Source organism: Mugil cephalus, chromosome 18 (assembly GCF_022458985.1).
Source record: "Mugil cephalus isolate CIBA_MC_2020 chromosome 18, CIBA_Mcephalus_1.1, whole genome shotgun sequence".
Classification (NCBI taxonomy): Eukaryota; Metazoa; Chordata; class Actinopteri; order Mugiliformes; family Mugilidae; genus Mugil; species Mugil cephalus.
In genome coordinates this window covers 11323557-11345091 of record NC_061787.1, presented here as the reverse complement: position 1 = coordinate 11345091, position 21535 = coordinate 11323557, and the positions used below count along the sequence as shown (strand labels likewise).

The following is a 21535-nucleotide window of genomic DNA, read 5'->3' as shown; positions in this document are numbered from 1 at the left end:
ATATATATATATATATATATTAATTTTCACCCACAAATTTAATACACATTTACATGAATCCAACGTATTTTAGCAAAAGGATAAATGGAGAGTGGCACTAGCAGAGACCTGTCAATCAAAACCTCCCGTACACAGTAGACAACGCCCCTATCACCGCTGAGCCAATCACGAGGCCACATATTACACGTTGATTCTGTCAAGTTCCCCACAATTGGCCGAGAGGTTATTCAGTCCCCGGGTGAAATCCATTATCACGCAGAAGAGAAGCTAACAGATACAGCTGTTTATGTCCCACATAAACAGCTGTATAAAATAAATAAATAATAATATTTCAACCTGTGTATTATCTGAATAGCTTAATATTGAATGCAAAATGATAATAATGATGTATATTTTTAAGCATAGGCCGAGTTTAATATAGAACCCATGTAGTAGGTAAGGGGTCCCTACTTAATCTCTCCGTCAGTTTGGGGGTCCGTGGCCTAAAAAACATTTAAGACCTCTGCTCTTAGACGGTTTATAAATCTTTCTGAGCTAATGGTATTTTTTCCCCTTTTTACCCCTTTTCCACAATGAATACAGACTACTGCCACCTGTTGGTATGGCATCTTTGGTGCGTCCGTACCTTAATGTAGATAGTTCAGGACAATAGACAAGTTCCCCTTAAAAAGACTGGTTCTTCACATATTTTTATCGTCATTTTTACCAATTCAAGTGTGTCAGACAATTTCATGGATTTTTTGTAGTCTGTCTGCATCAGCATCACAAGTAAAAAAATGTCTAATGTGTGTAATATGGGTAATATGCATCAAGTTGCCCTCTTTTTTTAAACTCACTATTTGTGCTAACCTACACAAAAAATCCTATTTACTTTCAGTTCTGAGGCTCACTTCAGGAACCAAACTGGCCAAGTGGTACATGTCAAAAAAAAAAAAACCTGCCAGGGATGGACGTGCAGCTCCGGTTAGCTCCCGGCTGGAGGGTGCACGGTGACATTACCTGGCAGCCGACAAGGCTGTCGCCATCGGTGAAATACAAAATGACAAACTTCCATTATGGTGTCCAGTTTTCTGCTGGCTGACAGTAATTTGACATGCCGCTCTGTGCAACTGGTTAAAGTGTCACTCTGATGGCAGCTGCTGCACGCGCGTAATCATACATCATACAAATGAGCAATCTCAAGTAAGAAGGAAGGCGCACGCTAACGAATGCAGAGAATGGATTTTTAAGTGGCACGTCTTAATGATGCACCAAATATTTACATAAAACCATCTGCACGCCATCATCAACCCGTAGAATATATATTTGCGACAAACTCAAAAGGTTTCTTTGTCCTTCAGTTCATATTTATTTGTAAAATAAAGCATTGATCGTTGAAACAGTTAAATATATGACACAAACATTTTCATCGACTGATAAGAACACAAATAGGTTTTCTACAGTGGCGGTGAGTTTTCAGGCCTGACAACAGTGAGAATATCCTTTTTTTTTTGTACATGAACTGAAAATACAAAGTTACAGTAAACATGCCTTTTGATAAAAATCTCTTTACAAAAAAATGTACATTTCTATAACAGTTGTCTGTTATTTCTACAAGTTGCACGATTGCGGTTTGAACCTGCAATGACTCCAACAAACTGTCATATATTAGTCCAGTGTTATTTTCAACTTAATCAAAGTCGTTGTTTTTTTTTGTTTTTAGTATTTCAGAAATAAACAGGATAAAGATTATTTACAGTGCAAACCAAAAGTCAGCCAGAAATGTTATAAAGTGACCCAGATAATTTACGACAGTTAAAAGCAATGAGGGTTATAAGTATTTTTTTTTTTTTTTTGACACATCACCATACTGCTCATTAAATAACAGGCTACCAGCAACAAAATAAAAAAAAAACAAATTAAAAAAAAAAAAAGATAAACATGTAGTAGAGCCGTTTCCTTTAAACATGTTTCTGGATACAAAAATAGTGCTAAATATTACACATTATCATCATTCACCAGACACATGGGTTGAATGAGCTGCAGGACAGTCTTTTTTTATTTTATTTGATGTATTCTTTTTTTTCTTCTTCTTCTTCTTTCCAGGCAGTATCACCAGTATTGACTGGTGTGTTCGAGAAACTGAGCGGGGTGATGTTTCCTTCACGTTTGAGAGATTCTCCGTTTAAAGGGTCAGTTTGCCAAAAATTACAAAACAAAAAATGTCTTGCTTAGACCTGGCGACATGGTTTTATTAGTGCTTATGTGACAGGAGGGGTGGATGTATTAATACAAATTCATAGAAGAAAAAAAAAACACCAACTCATAAACCAGTAGCAGATTCCAATACACTGATGAGGTACAACATTATGACCATTGAAAGAAGAAGTAAATAACATCTTGGGAGAATTCAGTGTTCTGCTGGGAAACTTTTGGACCTGGCATTAACATACCATCAACCCAGACCAGACCCCCCCTCCACCCCATAGCAACCACACCACAGGACACCCTCAAAAGGTCCATGTCCATTCTCTGATGAGTCAGAGCTGTTGTGGAGGCACGAAGGAGACATAATATCGGTGGTGGTCATAATGTTATGCTTGATCGCCGTATAGTCAACAGATGCATGTGTAGACTTCATATTTCAAGCAACAGAACTTAAAGTGCTTTTGATTGAAGCGTGGAGCCTACATGCTTCAGAGTCACATATCCCTAATTTTCAAATAAAACCATGACTACCCTCCTTTAACACTATGAAACACAGTATTAAACAAACATCAGCCAAGTAGCCACCACTTACATGGACAATATTTCCTCAACCTGATTGAATTTATTCAGAATAGAGAGTCCAACTTCACTGTTTACAAGAACTCTAAATGAAATAATTGAATTAGATATCCGTGTGTGTACATTCCCCAAAACATTACTTGAAAATGACTCGAGCAAACTGCTTCTGCTCACCGAGCGTTAAATCTGCCGGAATCAAACTACTACTACAAAACCCCACGTCGACTCCAGCTTTTTTTTCCATCTCCTCAAACATTTGTTTAAACAGCTGCTTGGTTGGTCTGCTACATCCGTTTTTCCCATCCCTCCTGGACCGCGCGTGTGGTAAACACGCACAGACAGATTGTATTTATTCCAACCAGAGATAAATCATCAGATCAAGTGTTTACATGATCATTAGGCGCTCGTATCAGGTCAGTCCGTTCTCACTGAGACGGTCACACGAGGCCTTTACGGGGAGGATTACACGTGTCCATGTAAATGTAGCATCTGCCAGAACCCTGCTCGCTTCCCTGTTACTTTTGAAAGCGCTCCGGCAAATGGAAACCAGGTGTGTCAGCTAATTAGCCTCAGTTAGGCTGATGTGGCAGCGGGCGGCTGACTGGCTATGTGACGATGTTAACAACAAACAGGTGATTCAGAGCAACATCACATATTTCTGCTCAACTGCAAAGGAATTAGTTTCGTCTTTTTGATTACTCAGGTCAGAGTTTAGAAAGACTGTTGACTGCAATTAAGTTATCGCAAATGCATATCTTCGTCTCGTTTAATGCTAATTTAGAATCTAATTGCAGAACTGCATTGTGTCTGTGTATTAACATGAACTCTTCTCATTTGGGGGAACTGTTCAAGCACTGTTTGTGGTTAAGCTCATCATCTGTACTTGTACCGTAATGTTGTTAGTAGACTGTTAACCTGCATGTGTCTTCAGCTTTAACATCGGCTTCCCAACGCCAACCTCCTCCCGATGAACTTAAATTAACTTAAATGCAGAGGATACATCTGAACAGCGGGAAAAGGAAAACGTGAGCGAACGTGATTCGAATACTTAACAGCAGAACATTCTGACATCCAATCACTGGTGACATAATTCAATTTGCAGCAATTTTTTTTCATAATCAGGTTAATTATAATTGCTCAGCTGAAGCTCCGGCTGCATCGAATTTATTTATTTATTTATTTTTATCTAGTGGGAGATACGCAAGTGATATATGGGGAGTTCAACAAGACAGAAATCACCACTGTTTAAAATATCAGCTTTTAAGAGAAATTTATAAAAGCTGAATCGTGGTTTTAATACTCTGAAGGTATGATTTAAAATGCAGTGTAACAACTTGGACCGTTTTGATGAACCTTGCCTCGCTCCCTCGCCTACGTGAGACTGAATCAATGCAGAAGGAGAAAGGCTCCCGAACAGCAGCAGTCCATGTTGGGATGCACGGGCTGAGCAGGGAGGAGTGCACTGAGACGTTAGGGCACTGCTCCCTGGCAGGAGGCCTGTGCCAGCGCTGGCTCTCTACCACAGGAAGCCCTTTCTGTTTCTGAAACTTGGCAGGAGTTGGAATATATGATGGAACAACCCCACAGGGCATTTGTGTGATAAATGGGATAAAGCTGGATAACGTTGTGCTCACAGCGTTGGGCTTATGTATGACTCAAATCGGAACCAGACGGTGGAGATGTCTCATTCATTCGTATGAGTTTCATACAGAGGCCGCAGATTGTTCTGACTGCCATCTATTCATCAGATATGAGCGGGGAGGAAAAAAAAAAAAAAAAGACTGAAAGATGGTTTTATAGCGCAAGCACATTTCATAAAATGAGTGACAATTGGTCAATAGCTTTCTTTCAATGCAATAGGATTTAAAAAATCAAAATAACACCCTTTATTCCATTCCCCTCAGTTTTTTTTCCCTTTCTTTCAGGATTCATGTATGACACTGTTGACTTCTTGTAAGTTAATATAAGCTGCATATGAAATAAATTCAGACCGATGTATTAAAATGGATATTTCTTTAGAGAGCACATCATATTTGGTTTGTGCTGCACAGTTCGGCTTCTAAACATGACTCGGCATCTCGTGAATACGACTTACAGTCCTGAATGGGTGTCTTGATCCCTCAGAGATCCGTTTCTGTCTCTGAAGGTGATGATGAATTCTAATGCCACCGACAGCGCGTCTGCTTCCTCACCCTGAAACGATAAGGAAGGAAACTTACAAAAAAAAAAACACATTATAGGGCCGCGTCTCCTCCTCAAGCAGGGCGACTGCTTATAAAGCTGTAAATCTGATGAGGATTAGGCTGAGATTTAAGACTTGTCCACTCTGAATGGCCTTAGAAATATCTTGGGAAGTGCAGAAATATTTTTCTGGTCGCTGGAGCTGCTACTCTAATCCCTCTAGACATGGCTTTCTGAGGTCCTTTCTCACTGTGATTTTCTATCCTTGGTAGGCCTGCGAGCAAAACATATTTCACAACCTCGAGTGGGATTTTCAGGTTTTTAAATGTATGTGCTGGGAGGAGATTTTGTGAATTGGCCACTGATAGAATTTTAAAAAGACAGACATATGGAAAGGAAATGAAAAATTTAAGTGTAACATGTGATATCTCAAGAAGTGGATAGAACTGGGACACCAGCTGCCAGAAAAAGGAATATAAGGGGGAAAAACTGTGGTGTAAACTGTGAACATTTGTTTGCATATTTTGACATAAAGAATCTTTGAGCAATGTAAATGTTTTTACAGAGTAGTTACTCTGCATAAGAGATTCATCACCAATCAGCCTACCCTAGTCAGAAAAACAACAGCAGGTCTAATTTGCAAGGTGTTAAGAAGTCTTACAAATTCACATAAATAGCCAAATACTAATAATAATAATATTAATAATAATAATAATAATAATAGCCAATAAGCTTATTACAGATTGGAGCAGTTTGTCGTGCGGGGCCAGGAAAACAAGCAAGTCATGATGCTAATAAACTAAGCTAATGCTAACGTGAGAAACTGCTCAGTCGATAGGAATACGTGCAGTAGTATTATCTATTTTTCATACGCAAAGCTAGACCAGGCATTAGCTCGAAGAAAGGAAAAAACATCTATAGGGTTTTTTTTTTTTTTTTTGCAGAAGCTTGAAAATCAATCTCCCAGTCTGTACGTCTTAACATCGTTACTGCTAATTGATATATTATCTTGATATATTATCTATCAGTTAGATTTACTATGCACGTAAGTACTTAATTATTAAAAGATGAGGAATTGTACACGTTTTATGGGACACAGTGACAGCACGGGAAGTCATGAAATCGCTTGGTGTTTAATTGGTAACATCAGCCATAAATAACAAGCACACAGAAAGAGACCACTGGGGCTAACACTTTAGCAAGCTAACTACAGTTAATGCAATGCACTAAATGCGGTGATGGAGATGTTGGTAATATAAGCTGTTTATCCAGGCATATGATTAAATTACAAAGATTACAAACACCCATGGCTGCTATTTCTGAAAACACCTACTAACACGAGCCCTTAAAAACTTCGCACTTGCACGAGGTGAATTCATATAGACTTTTGACATAAACACAACATCATTTGAAGACAATCTATAAAATTCCAAATGTTTTTCGCGGTCTGTCCGATTGGTACAGCCAAAAACACGGCAACAATTCACCGTTTTCCACAATCCACTTCAGACCGTGCGCTTTGTTTATCTGCCGAGTGCCTCCAACATGGCGACTTCTGGATTTATGACGCGCTGATGATCCTCTGTTTAGTCCCAAATTTTCTTTGTAAAACTGAGCTCACTGTCACTTCCTTAACAAGTGGGCACCGCGCACATTTCCCTCTGTCCTTGAAGGCGGAGCCTGTTTGGGATTTGAAAAGGGGGCGTGTCCTTCGAGGGTTGAATCCACGCGACAGTGTCATGACGTCATGATGATGTCATTATGACATCATCGCGTCACCAGCCAGAGTTTTTAAATAGGACCCGTTTCTGACACCTGTCAAACCCAGCGGCCAGATGATCAGCCCACTACGCTGCAGGTGGAGGTTTGCTACACTGTAAGCTCATGCTAACGGTGTAGTTCTCCGCCAAGGCAGTGGAAGGCCTTAACTGGCCTCAATAATAATGGGAATGTTCTCTGTGCCTGCATAGGTTTCCTACGGTAACATTTAAGGTCGAGGTGAAAGTTCTGCTCAGGTAAGTAAAGGTAAAGGTAAGGTAAGGTATGGTAAGGTACGGTAAGGTAATGTGAAGGCAAAGCTAAGGCGAGGGTAAGGGTAAAGGTAAGTTAAGGTTTAGGTAAGATAAAATAAAATAAAGGTGTAATTTAATTAACTTAACATATGAACACACACCTAGAGCCAGAATCATAGACATTAGACATATATGTGTCTATGTCTAACCCTCTATTTAGATCCAAGTTTGTTTGTTTTTTATAAGACAGCGAGTTTACTGTCACTTCATTAACAATTGGGAACATTTCCCTTCGTCCCTGAAGTCAGCGCTTGTTTTGGATTTGAAAAGAGGGTGTGTCCTTTTGAGGTTGTTATGCAAACCACACGACAATGTCATGGCGCTGTGGTGACATCATTATGACATCATATTATTAACATTATGACATCATCATATTACCAACCAGAGTTTTTAAATAGGACCCGTTTCTCACACCTGTGAAACCCAGCAGCCAGATGATCAGCCCACTATGCTGCAGGTGGAGGTTTGCTACACTGTAAGCATATGCTAACGGTGTAGTCCTCAGCCAAGGCAGTGGAAGGCCTTAAATGGCCTTAATAATAATAATGGGCATGTTCTCTGTGCCTGCATAGGTTTCCTCCGGTAACATTTAAGGTTAAGGTAAACGTTCTGCTAAGGTAAGTAAAGGTAAGGTAAGGTAAGGTAAGGTACGGTAAAGTAATGTGAAGGCAAAGCTAAGCTAAGGCGAGGGTAAGGGTAAAGGTAATATAAGTTAAGGTCAAGGTAAGATAAAATAAAATAAAGGTGTAATTTAATTAACTTAACATATGAACACACACCTAGTCAGCACTCATTTTGAATTTGAAAAGAGGGTGTGTCCTTTGAGGTTGTTATGGAAACCACACAACAATGTCATGGTGCTGTGGTGACATCATTATGACCTCATCACATTACCAATCAGAGTTTTTAAATAGGACCTGTTTCTCACACCTGTCAAACCCAGCGGCCAGATGATCAGCCCACTACACTGCAGGTGGAGGTTTGCTACACCGTAAGCTCATGCTAACGGTGTAGTTCTCCACCAAGGCAGTGGAAGGCCTTAACTGGCCTTAATAATAATTATGGGCATGTTCTCTGTGCCTGCATAGGTTTCCTCCGGTAACATTTAAGGTTAAGGTAAACGTTCTGCTAAGGTAAGTAAAGGTAAAGGTAAGGTAAGGTAAGGTACGGTAATGTGAAGGCAAAGCTAAGCTAAGGCGAGGGTAAGGGTAAAGGTAAGGTAAGGCCATTCAGTCTTTCTGCTATCGCGTTTTCCTTGTTGTCACATGAGCATCGTGTGATGTGAATGATGTGCTTTGACCTTATTCTTTTTCTTCCGTTTCAGGCCGTTTGGCAAACAATATTCAGTTGAATTACCGCCAGCTTCTGGCCTGGGATGTAAAGGTTTGTCACGAAAAGAATCGATAAGGGGAATCAATAAGAATGATGGCTAATGATATCAATGAATTGAACCAGTTTCAAGGTTCTTGTTGCCCATATCTAATGGCCAGGATGCCAAAAAAAAAAAGAAAAAAAGAAAAACAGACTAAAGAAAACCAGACTACTGGGGTTAACATGGTGTCGTAACCGCAGGGTAAACACTGCCTCTTAATAGGATCGTTACGGCATCACTATAGAAACCATTAACATCATACAGATACATAATAACAAGATGTTGCACCGAAGGCAGATATCTCATACAGTAAGATGAATGCCATTATTAAATCAAGAAATACAGAAATATTAAAAACACAGGCAACAAGTCTCCAGGGCTGAAAATGAGTCCTCCAGCCCTGATTTCAGCTCGGACCCTTAAAAACCTTGCACAACATTGTGAATACCGCCAGTTGGCGCCATTCATATGGACTTTTGACATAAACACAACATCATTTGCAGACTAACAAATTACTAAGATTTGGAAAAACTGACAGACATTTGTCCCAAACAAAACAACATAACATAGTATGAAAGATGTCAGTGCTTTGCAGCTTCTAGATTTCATTTACTACTCCAGCAGCAGTAAAAGGGCGCCACAAATCTTAACTCAATGTTACATCAACAGTCTGTGACTATACTCACTCCCAGGCACCCCTGCTATGAAGAACAAGCCAGTGCCAAGTCAACTGATGATGTGGCTGCATCATTACCCACACCCTGAGAGACAAGAGCGAGGAAACTCTTCACCTAAGGCCTCACCATTCATACCCCCTTCCACACGGTTCAATTAGATGAATGTTGTTTATGGGCAGTTCTGGCCCATTGAAATGCCATTATTGGCCCCTCTGTCGAACTCGGTATTAGCTGCCCTCCAGTGAAGCTGCTCTTCCAAATGTCACGAAGCTTATGACTGATGATTAACGAATGTTTAGAAATGCTAAAGCCACAGATCAGTGGCTACGGTTTTTAATGAGGACTGGATATAAGGACTTTAATGAGGACAGGCTGCAAGAACCCCCAGAACCCTTTGCAAACTTGTACGACAACCCCACCACTGCTGTAATCCAAAATGACACTGGGATTAAACAGAAATCCAAAGCCCTTACCTGATCTCAGTTGTCAATATCCGATACGTGGTTTTCTATCTGAAACAGAGAGCACACAGAGGAAGTTAGAAATCACAGATGTGATATAGGCTTTTTAACTGTGCACGCGATTTGATTTGTATTTAATCTTTTCTAAAGGTCACTGCGGATATACGCTCAACAAGAGCAGCCATGCCAACCTGCAGAACAGTCTTTCTGGTACATTATCACAAAGAGTGATCAATGTGACCTTCAGGAAACAAATAAATCTCTTCCTCTGCGTCTCTGAAGAATAATCTCTTCCATTAGCGAGCACACAAATCTTTCATCAGGGATAGCATGGCAATGCTCACCTGGTTAATGGCTTAAAAATATAGCATAATAAAGGAAAGCACGGGCCACACTGCACAGCTCAAACCAGATGAAACTGAGGATAATTGCTCTGACGTCACTACCTCAGCGTGAGATGTCAAATAAAACACTAAAACTTAAGCTTTTGTAGAAAAAATATGCGCAATATGTTCTGACTAATGTATGATATAAAGCACTGTGGGTGTTAAGACAAAATATTATTCATGTTAAAAGACCAGCCATTGGAGCACACCAGTGTATAGATCTCTCAGTTTAAGTGCAGCCTTGAAACTTGGCTTTTTATATTCCAAGCACAGGACTGGTTGAAAAACAGACTATTCAATTAAAAGTAAATACAACATTCACGTTTTTGTGTCTAGAAGACCTTCAACAAATAGAGCCCTAGTTGTGTGGTTTATTTTTCCAATGAAATCATTCATTTAAAAAAAAAAATGTGAGCCTAAGCCACAGCTGACACAGCTGAGATCAGCTGGCTGATTGAACACAATCAATGTAGCTGTTTTGTAGCTGACAGTTGTTCGCTAGTGGGGGCTCCAGGCTCTGCTTGCCTTGGTAACCCTCTTGTGTGTTTCCATTGAAACAATCAGAACATAGACAGACATTGTCGATTACCAAGGACCAGCTCCTCTTGCATCACCGGTCTGTATCTGAGAAGAATGCTCCATCACCCAATAATGGTGAGTACCAGAGATGTTACAGCAATGTTTCCTTGCTATAAAATGAGCTGTATCAGTTGCTCCCATTGGTCATCAGCTCAAAGTTGAGACCTGTTCAACTTGGTACCCACCCACTTGGTGTTGCTAAAGCTTACAATTCGTTGAATTTCATTTAAATTCCATGTTATCTTCTCGCCATATTGCTGCTATTCTCTTCTTATGAGAAATTGTGATCTGAGAATTTATAGCCCAAGTCATGAATTTGGTATTTGCTAATTCATAGTACTGAATTAAATATTAGTTAAATATCTGAGTTATCTGAAATAACTGAACTTAATAGAAAATTTACCACATTTCTACAAAAACTTATTTGACTCCATCAGGATTTCCTGGTTGTAGATGACGCGAGGATCTTCTGCTGTCCTTGGTTTAATTGAATAACTTTTTGATGCTTTGTTGGACAAAACAAACAATTTACAGGAGGTATGCTGAGAATGTGATATTTTCTAGAGTTTTATTTAACAAACTCCAGACAACGGAATCCCTTTGACAGTTCAGCTTTTGTTGGCTGCTTCTTCACCGACCTTGTGAAATAAAAGCCTCTTCTGTACCGCACTACATCCACCACTTCACTGTAAAATCCACACCAGTTCACGTAGAGTCTGGTCTTAAACGTTCTCCTATGTATCTTAAGCTCACTGCTTTAATTACAGCCTGTAAGTATGTGTATGTGTGCGGGCCTCCAAAGAGTTATGCTTCCGCTGTTTCAGCCAGGGTCGATGGGGAGACACTGTCAGTCCGGGCGCCCTCACCATTCACTCATGTGAAGCCCTGCTCTCTCAGATATGTGGCCATGAATAATTCTGGAAAATTAACTTTCAGGAGGCAAAGACTTGTCTGCCCACTTGAGATCTCCCAGAGTGCCTTGCTTTCTCGCTCGCTGTCAGCCTTGTCAGTCGTTTCTCTTACCAGATGGTGGCTGCCCTCTTCGTCGTAGTCGTCCTCGCCCCCATCGGTCATTTCCCCCGCCTCCACGTCCAGCGCGCCTTCGCCGGCCTCCTCCCCAGAGTTTTCTGCCGTCTCTGACACGGACTCCTCATGAAGGGAGTCGCAATTGTCCTCATACTTTCTCTGAGCCTCTGAGAGAAGGACACAGACAGAAGTCGGAGGGTTATCACGGTCTATGGTTTTCTTTGGCGCACAGAGTAGTAGTAAAATTTACAAGGCTGCCTTTTTCTGTTGTGTTTCTAGTTGGGCAGAGACACAAAAACTATTGGGCCCTAGAGACTTTTTCTTTCCCTGAACTGGACAGAGGCAGTTTGTCCTGAACATGCAATTTTTAGACACATTTTACTGGACAGTTTTGACCCATGCGGCTCTCTAAACCAGCTGCAGAGTTATTATATTTCATTCTTAGCTTTACAAAATTTAACAGCGACTTCTCTTCTATTTCCTTTCACTCAACAATTGTGTGTAATTGAAAGCCGCAAGTGTAGACACAGCCAGAGGACTGCAACTGTTGCTAACATGATGCTATTTTTGTGCTAGTGCACACAAAGTGTTGACACTCAAAATGTAAGGATAACACTTCAGAATTGTTTTTTGTGCAGTCTGAAAGAGAAGCTAACGTTAGCTAACAGCTAACTACTGTTCAGTTTGCAATATTTGTGCCAAAAAAGCCACTATACTGGCTGCACTTTTGCCAGCTAATCAGCTATGTTTGGGAGAGTCAGACTGTGATTCAGGTCAACCTTCCACTTCTTGTCTCAGTTAAGTTTATGAAGCAGATTCATGAAGTCTTGTGCCACACGTTTGCGTCAAATCATGCACACTTGGTGGATTAGCATTAGCATTAACTTCCATAGGTAAATTTGTTTAGCGGTCTGAACAAATAGTCTGGGCTTATATAACTTTTCTTCCCCCCCTAAGCTTCCTAGGCTTATTTACTTTGTTTCCAAACAATAATTTATAAGGTGATTATGGCTTTCAATTGATTTAAAAAATAATTAATGTTCATTTAATGTTTATTTTGATATCAAAGTTACTGCTTAATTTGACACCACACCACCAACAGTATTCCTCTTGTTGTATTTCTCAATTATGGAACTGCATTGCTGAAGAGCAAGAGCAATCATCATTCTCGGAGTTGCCTTTGCCTTTAACACATTAAACTTAATAATTTTCAAGCATTTCAAAGATTAAATGGCTGGGTGTTATCTTGCTGCCTGGTGCTGGCAACTGTTAAAAAATAATCAAATTTAAAAGAACCATTGTTATTGTAATTTATTACTAAATCTTATAAATTACATTTAAGGCCATGAGGGACACTGGTTTTATTTAAAACAGATATTCATTACCATTTTAAATGTGAAAGTCAAAGATGGTCCCATTAAAGTGAAAAAAAACAAAAACATGCCATGTAGTCAAGACAACCTTCAGAGTGAGCAGCCCTCTGAAGGTCATCCTCTAGAGTAGGGCATCTATAAAGACCTCCCATATAAACTGAGTCAGCGTGGTGTTGACACCTGTCTGCCGCTATGACAGAGAGCTCCGCCGCTCTTATCTCCCACAGTGTCACAAAGACGTATGGCCAGTGTGTGCTCTTAATTTCCCTCCCATAGTGGTCGGTGTCCTTTTCCCCGTCTCTCCCGTCTGCCTGCTACCCTGCCCGTTTGGTTTCTCACCAGACTCGGCTCTCTGCTGCTTCTCAATCTTCTCCAGGCGTCCCAGCAAAGAGTCGATCTTCATCTTGATCTGAGTGAGCTCTCGTTTAATAGTCTGGAGCTGGTCCGTCTTCACTGCTGAGGCACAGGAATACAAAAGGGAAATGTCTGCATTTGTAGCTCCTTTAAGTTGGGTTCAGCCTGTAGTAATTTCATTAAACCATAAGCTGTCATCTGGTAATACTCTTTTTTGGATATCACAAGTGTGAGTCACGTTTCCCTCGGGGTAAAACATCTCAATTTGGCCAACTGAAAAGTTATCCAGCTAAAACTGTAGACCTGCTGCTTTCAATTAGAGGATTAGTGCACAGCTTACGCCCACCACACCACGCAGTGCCGCTCAAGTTTTTCTCAGTGGTGCCAAAATCCAAACAAAGTGCTGTCTTTCAGTTGGTATTAGAAGATTCTGTAGCCAAAACGCATCCACTGCATCTTATTAGAGTATCTGAACGTATTGTTTCTACAACCATTTGGTTAGAGAAAAAAATAATGGATGATGATGATGCCGCAGCTTGACATTAAAAGCATTCAACTGGTGTGAACCAGTCAAATGGGACTGTGGGATGCATTTTTACAGTCATATCAGGAAAGCTAAAATGAATGCATTCCTGCACTACACCCCCAGACTGGAACCGTGCGTTATGTGTCGCAGTGGTCACACCTTTGGGAACTGATTAGGCTCCGGCAAAGATCTGCCAGTTCATTGAAATAGTTTGGAACGGCTTTCTGTGGTGATGGACAGAAGTAGTCATCCAAGTCATCTGAGAACCATGGAGTTGATTTTGCTTGCAACAGAAAGGCTCAGATTGGTCATCAGTTTAACTGCATGATCGTTTTAGAGGATGCAGTTTGTGGTGCTGTTAACACTTAAGTGTTTCTATTAGTTAACATATCCCACAGACTAGAGTGGTGTTAAATAATAGGAACACCTGTTGTTACAACACAATACAACTCAACAGTACTACAAACCAGAACGAAAACACAGTTGAACCCCCTCAACTATTTGAAACAAATAAGGAATGCCGTACACTTCATGGACCAAAGATTTAGTGCAGAACTGCTATATTAATTTCCGCTGGTGTGCCTAATGAACTGACAAGGTAGTGTATGTGCTGTTGTGTATGACATTAATCAAATATTTAATCTGACAGTTTTTTTGGTTCAAGGAAAGCACCAAAAACCAACAGCTTATTTTAAATGCAATACTTCTGTTAGGAAATTACAAGGTTAGCTATGAGGTTTCCATTAAAATGGCATTCACACAGGCACATCTACTTTGAAACATTGTCGACGAAACAGTAACTACATGAATTTATTTCATATTGCTGCAGATCTCTTGAGGTTTATCTGAGAGATGATCACGTAATTTGAGGCATTCACAAAACATTAATATTAACATTTACCAACATAGGTCTTTCTTTCCGTTAGTAATACAGGACACATTTTAAATGTCATTACTAATACCTCCATACTAAGCTTTGTTGAACAGACATCGATCCTAAATAATATCCCCGCGTTTCAGTCTCATTGCTACATTTCACACACTTGCCTGATCTTTGCCTTACGAACAGAAACTGCAGGAGAAACAGAAGGAACAATTTTCCCTCCCACAGCTTCTGTTTACCCCCTCATGAATAATTGCTCTCCCGTTCCCGCTTCACACTTGCTCCCACTCTACAATGCATTTCTGAGGTTTGGGTAAATGAAGCGTAACCCCATCATGTCAAAGTTTGAGTCTTAACCTTAATATGTCATATGCATATAACAGCGGCTGAAAGAAAAGTATTTATGTGAAGGACGTCACCATTAATTCAATCTCGCTCGTCTCACGGCTGCTAAAATGAGGGCGTACTCCTCAGAAGCTTGAACTGAGCAGATTAAAGAATTTAGACTATAAAGTAATAAGATAATCTCCCTCCTTAACCGTCGGCAGCCGGAATGTGTCATCTTCGAGATGATGGGTGAAAAAACAGACAACTGGAAGTTGAGAAGAAAACATAAAATCCTCTTTGACACCTATCAGACTGTGTCAGGGATGGAGAGAGGACGGATGAGTGCTCGGTAAACAAACCCACGAGTTCTTGTTAAGCTTCGGCTGGAAAAAGAACAGGACACACGCACAGAAATCTAAACGTTACTTGTCTGGTGGCATCTGTGCGCCTCTTTTCTTTGATGTATATTTACACCCACATCACAATGCGGGGCCCCATCCAACTTTGCATGATCAAAACCGATGCATAAAACATAAACATCTACATCTAGACAAGACGTCAATGTGTGATGTAACATTCCTGACATGTTACCCTGCAGTAAACCAGATTCTCCAAATGGACATTTTAATCTTTCAGCAGAATTCATGCAGAAATACAACAGCATGCCCTGTAGGATGCAAGATATTTGTCAATGCAGGACTTCTTTAAAACACAGTGGGATGATTAAGGCATCCAAGAAAAGCAGAGTGGGAAAAATCTGCATATACACTGAAGGCAACACACAGATGATATGTGCATGGAAGACCTACAGCCATCAACCTTAAATCTATAGAACAGCAAAAAATGACCTTACTGGATGGGAAGATGGGGGAAAACAGTGGATGTATAATAATATCTCGATGGGGGACACACCGAAGTGTTTCTATCTCCTATCTCGGCGTCACCCGCTTACATTTACACAAACCGGCGTCCACGAATGGGAACACATAGACGCTTCCTCATCCCAACGCTATCCGAGCCCGTTCTGGGCGGCTTGCTAGTCGTCCTTTGATGATAAGAATGTGAGGAACAGTTTCTAATTTATCGAAGCCTTCAGGCTTTTCTTCCTTTTGTGCGCCGCGTAAGCTGCGGAGCAAAAAAAAAAAAAAACGTACACGCCATAATCCAACATCGCTTCATCAACGCGGCATCTTTAGATCGGAGAGCGGAGGAGGAAAAAAAAAAAGGCTATTGTTATTTAATACGCATTAGGAAAGGTTTACGGAATGAGTAATAGATCTAATTTTAGGACCTCGCGTTAAAGCAGGATAGCGATGCTCTCTTGAGTCACTGGTCTACGAAGATTAAACTAGGCAAAGAGTTTTGGGACTGTTGACGCTCATGTCATTCAGGTTCTAGTAGTTGTTGAAAAAGTTGGATATTCAGTATGGACACTGCAGGGATATTATGTCACTCATATATAACAAAAAAATATATATTTATTTAAGTATTTATTTGTATTGATGCTGGAAAACATCATACAGTGTGTACCCTTTAGCATTAGTTTAGCCACATATTTGTAAGTACTGGATAAAAATGCCTTCAGTTCATAACTCCTACATTGATCTGAACTGGGATCTGGGTTTGTTAAATTATTTACAGTGGTATAAAGGTAAAATCTTCATCTAACCTTGACAAACTATTTGAGAGTTTGAAAGTTCTCACAGTGCTCAAGTCGTTTTCAGATCCCAGTATCAGAGAGGAGGGTGACTCATTTGTTCTTTAAAATGTTAGAAAGTGGGAATAAAGTGAGAAAAAAAGCCTGAATTTTAGAGGTCGTGGTGACGCTCGAGTGTCTGCAGCCCGAAGATGATTAGTTTACTTTTGAAATATTCCCATCTAAGCAACTGGAGTGAGTGAGTTTGATCACGACTTTGTAAATGCAGTGTTGATCGCGCAGTCAGTTAATCAACTAATAGTTTCAGAGTTTGATCACAGAAAGACACGAATGGAGAGAAAGAAAGATGGAATGAGGAAATGACAAAAGGGGAGAAAAATAAGGAAAGAACAGGAAAAATTAAGGACAAATGACAAAAACTGAGGCAATAAAGACAGAAAGAAATGGAGACAAAAAGAAAGAACAAAAAAGAAGGACAAACTGAACTGACAATGAGGCTTCAGGTTTATCCGTCCTCATGATTCATGCATCTGATGGCTGTTTCTGTGAAGTGAATTGTTGCGTGTGCGGGCCGCTGTGGCTACAACAACCTGCACTAGCTCAACCCGTTGTTTGGACAAGCTAACCTTATTTTGCTGTCCAATCTATCTAGGCCAAAGTCAATACAAACAGTGATTTTTCATGGTCCTGGCAGGGCCAAATTAGTCTCCCAAACATACAGCAGCACTGCTTGGACAGAAAAGAGAATTCATCGACTCTGTCCAAAAAGAGGACGGGGCGATGGGCTTTTTTTTTTCCCCCCCTCTCCCCTTCTCAGTAATACCAACGGCAGCTGGGTCCTCCTGACAGACCTTACCAAGCTGCTCGCGCTGATAACACCGGCCTAGACGGGGGCAACAATGAAACAAACACTGTAACCAATTACACAGGCTACGGATAGAGACTAATGTTTGGGAAAACACAGCTGACCACAGCTCCACTGAGATGCTCCCAATCTCACATTAATTACATTTAGGACGTTCTAATGCTTCGCCAGTTAATCAGAAGACCAAATGAGATCCAGATGGATGCTGGGTGACAAGAATGGTGCGGCTCGCCGAATGGGTGCTGCCTGGATTATATTTGCGATTTAGTGTTTTTGCTCTACATTACAGCTCGGCTTGTTTGGAGCCACTGTGAATTAAATAGCTTTTTATAGACATTCTTTATTTTTTATTTTTTTTTGTTTGTTTTTCGTCTCAGAGCTTTCGAGATTTGCATTAGGCTTTCAGTTTTTGAAAATGACAGAATGCCATTAGCGTAATTAGGCCTTTGAAAAATCAAAATTAAATACAAGTGGAATGCGACGGGTCCAGTGTAAACACAAGTGAAAAGCAACTTAGTGTGCATACGTTTGAGGCCGGAGGAGGAGGAGGATGTGGGAGGTCTGGAGGACGAAGAGGAAGAAGAGGAGGACGTCTTGATGGGGAAGGTGGTCTTCCCACGGCGGGAGGAGGGGGCCAGCACCCTGGAGCGTTTCAGGGGGATCACGGCTCTGGGTGGGGGGGCCACTCTGCCATGGTAGTCAAAAAGCCTAAAAAAAGGAAGAAGAAAAAAAAAGATGATAATATCACACTTCGATTTTTACACTTTCTCTATAAGCCCCCACGGTTTATAAGAGACGTAGTATTCAGAAGTTGTCCGTCTGCTGGAGATAAAAGGGTTTTTGGTTGATCTCACCATCACCTTTTCCCTAAATCCTCCTCTGTTCCCTGTATTGTATTTTGCAATGGATTTTCTATGGATTTTTCTCTCCTCTCAAGGCACACTAGGAACAAAATATATATAAATAAAATATAAAGCAGTTTCCCTCATTCGGTATCCAGACCCTTACATGGGAACAATCCCTACGCATGTCCTTTAAAAGTGAAGAGGATGAAAAGAAGAGGGTGCTAAATGTCAAACGAAGGTGCCAGCTTTGACTGTTCTCAGTGACACCGACACTGTCGCAGCTCTCAACAAGTTTGACATTTAGAAAATAGAAAATGTCCCCGCAGATAAGCGCTCTGATCACTGGGGGGATAAATGAGAGAGAAAACAAGTGTTCCTTCATCAGCATGTTTGGAGCTGCTTGATTTGTTCCGCCATTTTGACAAGTTGACTGTTTCGATGTACCTCGGCGGGATGGCGGTGGGATTAAATGTGACAGGCGAGGCTTTTAAAGAGTATGAGTCTATCACAATCGTCGCTATGTACAATTTGCCAAAACACGTCTCTGAACGGACGTATTATACAGCTGTGTTGGTCTGTAAAGGTCTGGATTTCGTTGAGATGAGTCCGTAGTAAGAATAATACTTTGCGTTCAATGAATACGGTGGTCTTTACTTCAACCTTTCAAAAACTGGAAGATTATAATAAGTGTAGTGTTGTGTAATGTTGCTCATTGGCTTCTGGGCTACTACTGATTTGAAGCCTCACGCTTGGCTGATTTATTTTATTTTATTTTTTTTTTATAGATTTCTAAACAGTTGGACTTCTTTTTTGCAACCATGCTGCTAAGGCCACGTTTCACGTGCTGATTTAAAAAGTCCGTACAAACTCTTGCTCTTGTTCTTGCAAGCAGAAATTTTTGAGGGTCATGGGTTGTGAAATATTTTTTTTAGCCTGTAAACAACAGTTAGCATAATTCAATGTACTGTTTTGGCAAGAATGGATGAGGAAAACGCATATTTCATTCACTCCCGAGACCGAGAGTGTTATTTTAAAAAGTTAACTCTGACTGATGGGACTATATTCACTGACCCTTACACTCTCACTCACTGGATGGACGATTTGACCGTAGGACACAGAGGGGATGAAGTCTAGTCTGTCTTTATCAAGGGAAACCTCTCCAACAAAGATATTACATGTAAGTGGAACCACTGTGGAAGGTAAAGTAGTGAATGCAACTTCTGCTTGGACACCCCTGAAACATACAACTAACATTGTGTTAGTTCGCGATTAGCATTAGCATGTATCAAGAATCCTCCAAATAATGTAATTAACTTAACGTTAATTAATGTTATGCATGTTGAAAATGATAATGTATTAATCTTACCTGATATCAAATGTGCATTGCAAATAGAGAGTTATAGATTGATCACTCCAATCTTCTCTTTTTCTCTTTTAATCGCATTCAACCAAAGTCAACCAACCGTCAGTGGCTGGTATGCAATAAAACACTTAAGTTAGTGTTTTTGCTTTTCCGGTTTTAACCCCCCAAAATATAACAAGTGGACATTTTCCCAGTTGACAGTGACAGTGTTCACCTCAAGCTTCCTTCTGTTTTGCCTCCAGTGCCACGACATCATAATGGTAATAGTATAATAATAATAATATATGAACTGTATACTCAGTCATATAGACTTTTCTTAGACTTTATAATTTATGTGATAAAAATGTTAATATTCCCAACAGCCTCATCTTTTCATATATTATAGCCTTGATTGCTACTGGGTATCAACAGTTGCCAATGGTTTTCTCACCACCATTGGCAGCTGATTTTACATTTGAATGCCAAGCTCTTAGTGTGCAGGACCTCACACATCCCAACCACTAGCTCACAAGTTCCTTTTGAATGTACCCCCCTTAAATAATGTTGCAATAATGTGGTCGATACATACCTGCTGTAGAAATCATCCCTGTAGTACTCGTAATCAAATTCATAACCGCTGAGAGAGAGACAGAAGGGAAGGAAGAAAAAAAAAGAGATGGATCGTATTAAGAGGAGCCATTTTAGATCTGTCAGAAGTAAACAGATCAAACTCAAGCCGCTTTGACTCGAACGGACACGCTCTAGTTTACGCCTAAAGCTTGTTGCAGGTTAAGCAGTGAGCCACGCAGGCAATGCCAAGACCTCAGATCTGAGAAGATCAACAAAAAAGATTCGTAGGGAAAACACACTAGGAAAATGAAAGGAAAAAAAAAAGACATTCTCAGACCCTAGAGAGGAAAATCAATGTTACACGCTCAGGATGGCAGCTGAGTTAGAATTCAGAGAGAGGAATAAGATAAAGAGAAGGGAGGCAAAGAAGGATCTGTTTCTGAAATTTTGCTGGTCTAACAGGAATTTTAATTAGGATTAATGTATTACTATTTCAATTCAGCATAGTGTAATGTTGGTGTTCGCCTCTCCCGTTCCTTTCCATAATCCGCATATTACATCGTGACTGTATGCAGCTGCAGCTACAAAATGCAAATAAGGGTCTCCAATAACACAAACTAATAAATTAGTAAAATAAGATATGTAATGGAATAAACCAACAGTTCAGACAGGAGTAAATTGGTGGGAATATAAACTTTAAGTGAACAAACAACCACAGGAAAGTGTCCCAGAAAAACATGACTAGAGCTCTTGTCACATCAGACTGCGGTAAACACACACTGCTTTGATCTGTTTGTGACCAGGATATGTGTATGGGGCAGAAAATCAGGGTCATGCTTAATGAAGCTTATACAACATCATCTCCTTTGAGATTTAAAGGATTGTGCCAGTGAAAATTCCAGTGAAGCCACGGAAATGTGGAAGCCATTAAAAACTCAATTAGAAATTCAAGGTTCAAACTTAATAGGAATATTCTAAATATTGCCGCACATTTGCATCAGCGGGAGCAGAGGGATGGGAATTCTGGTTAATATTAATGGCAAGCATGTTGTAAGGGAGGGCAAAATCTTACCTGTATACGGCTGAGAGCGGCCGTTTGGAGCCAGCTTTGGGCCTGTATGGTTTGGGCTCGCCGGCCATGTTTATGTCTGTAAAAACACACAATGAAACAAAGCTCACTTTCATTAAGTGAACTGGGTTTACACGAACCATGCATGAGTAAACATGCGCCAAAAGATGCGTGAAGTGGCACCAATGTGAAGTGCCAAAAACT

General features: G+C 40.4%; 1 protein-coding gene across 3 annotated transcripts in view; it reads right to left on the bottom strand.

Annotated features, from left to right (window-relative positions):
- Positions 1-1324: 1324 nt before the first annotated feature.
- The window catches only part of LOC124995679 (RNA-binding Raly-like protein), a 97787-nt gene continuing 77576 nt past the window's right edge, over positions 1325-21535 (bottom strand). For 2 of the 3 annotated variants that reach the window (XM_047568252.1, XM_047568253.1), the window contains exons 3-9: positions 21335-21410; positions 20282-20329; positions 18032-18213; positions 13233-13349; positions 11518-11687; positions 9542-9580; positions 1325-4959 (exon numbers count right to left, since the gene is read on the bottom strand). In XM_047568252.1, coding sequence (XP_047424208.1) covers positions 9548-9580; positions 11518-11687; positions 13233-13349; positions 18032-18213; positions 20282-20329; positions 21335-21410 — 626 coding nt within the window. In that variant the 3' untranslated portion in view covers positions 1325-4959; positions 9542-9547. The remainder of the gene's footprint in view (positions 4960-9541; positions 9581-11517; positions 11688-13232; positions 13350-18031; positions 18214-20281; positions 20330-21334; positions 21411-21535) is intronic. The other variant, XM_047568254.1, reaches the window with a different exon arrangement.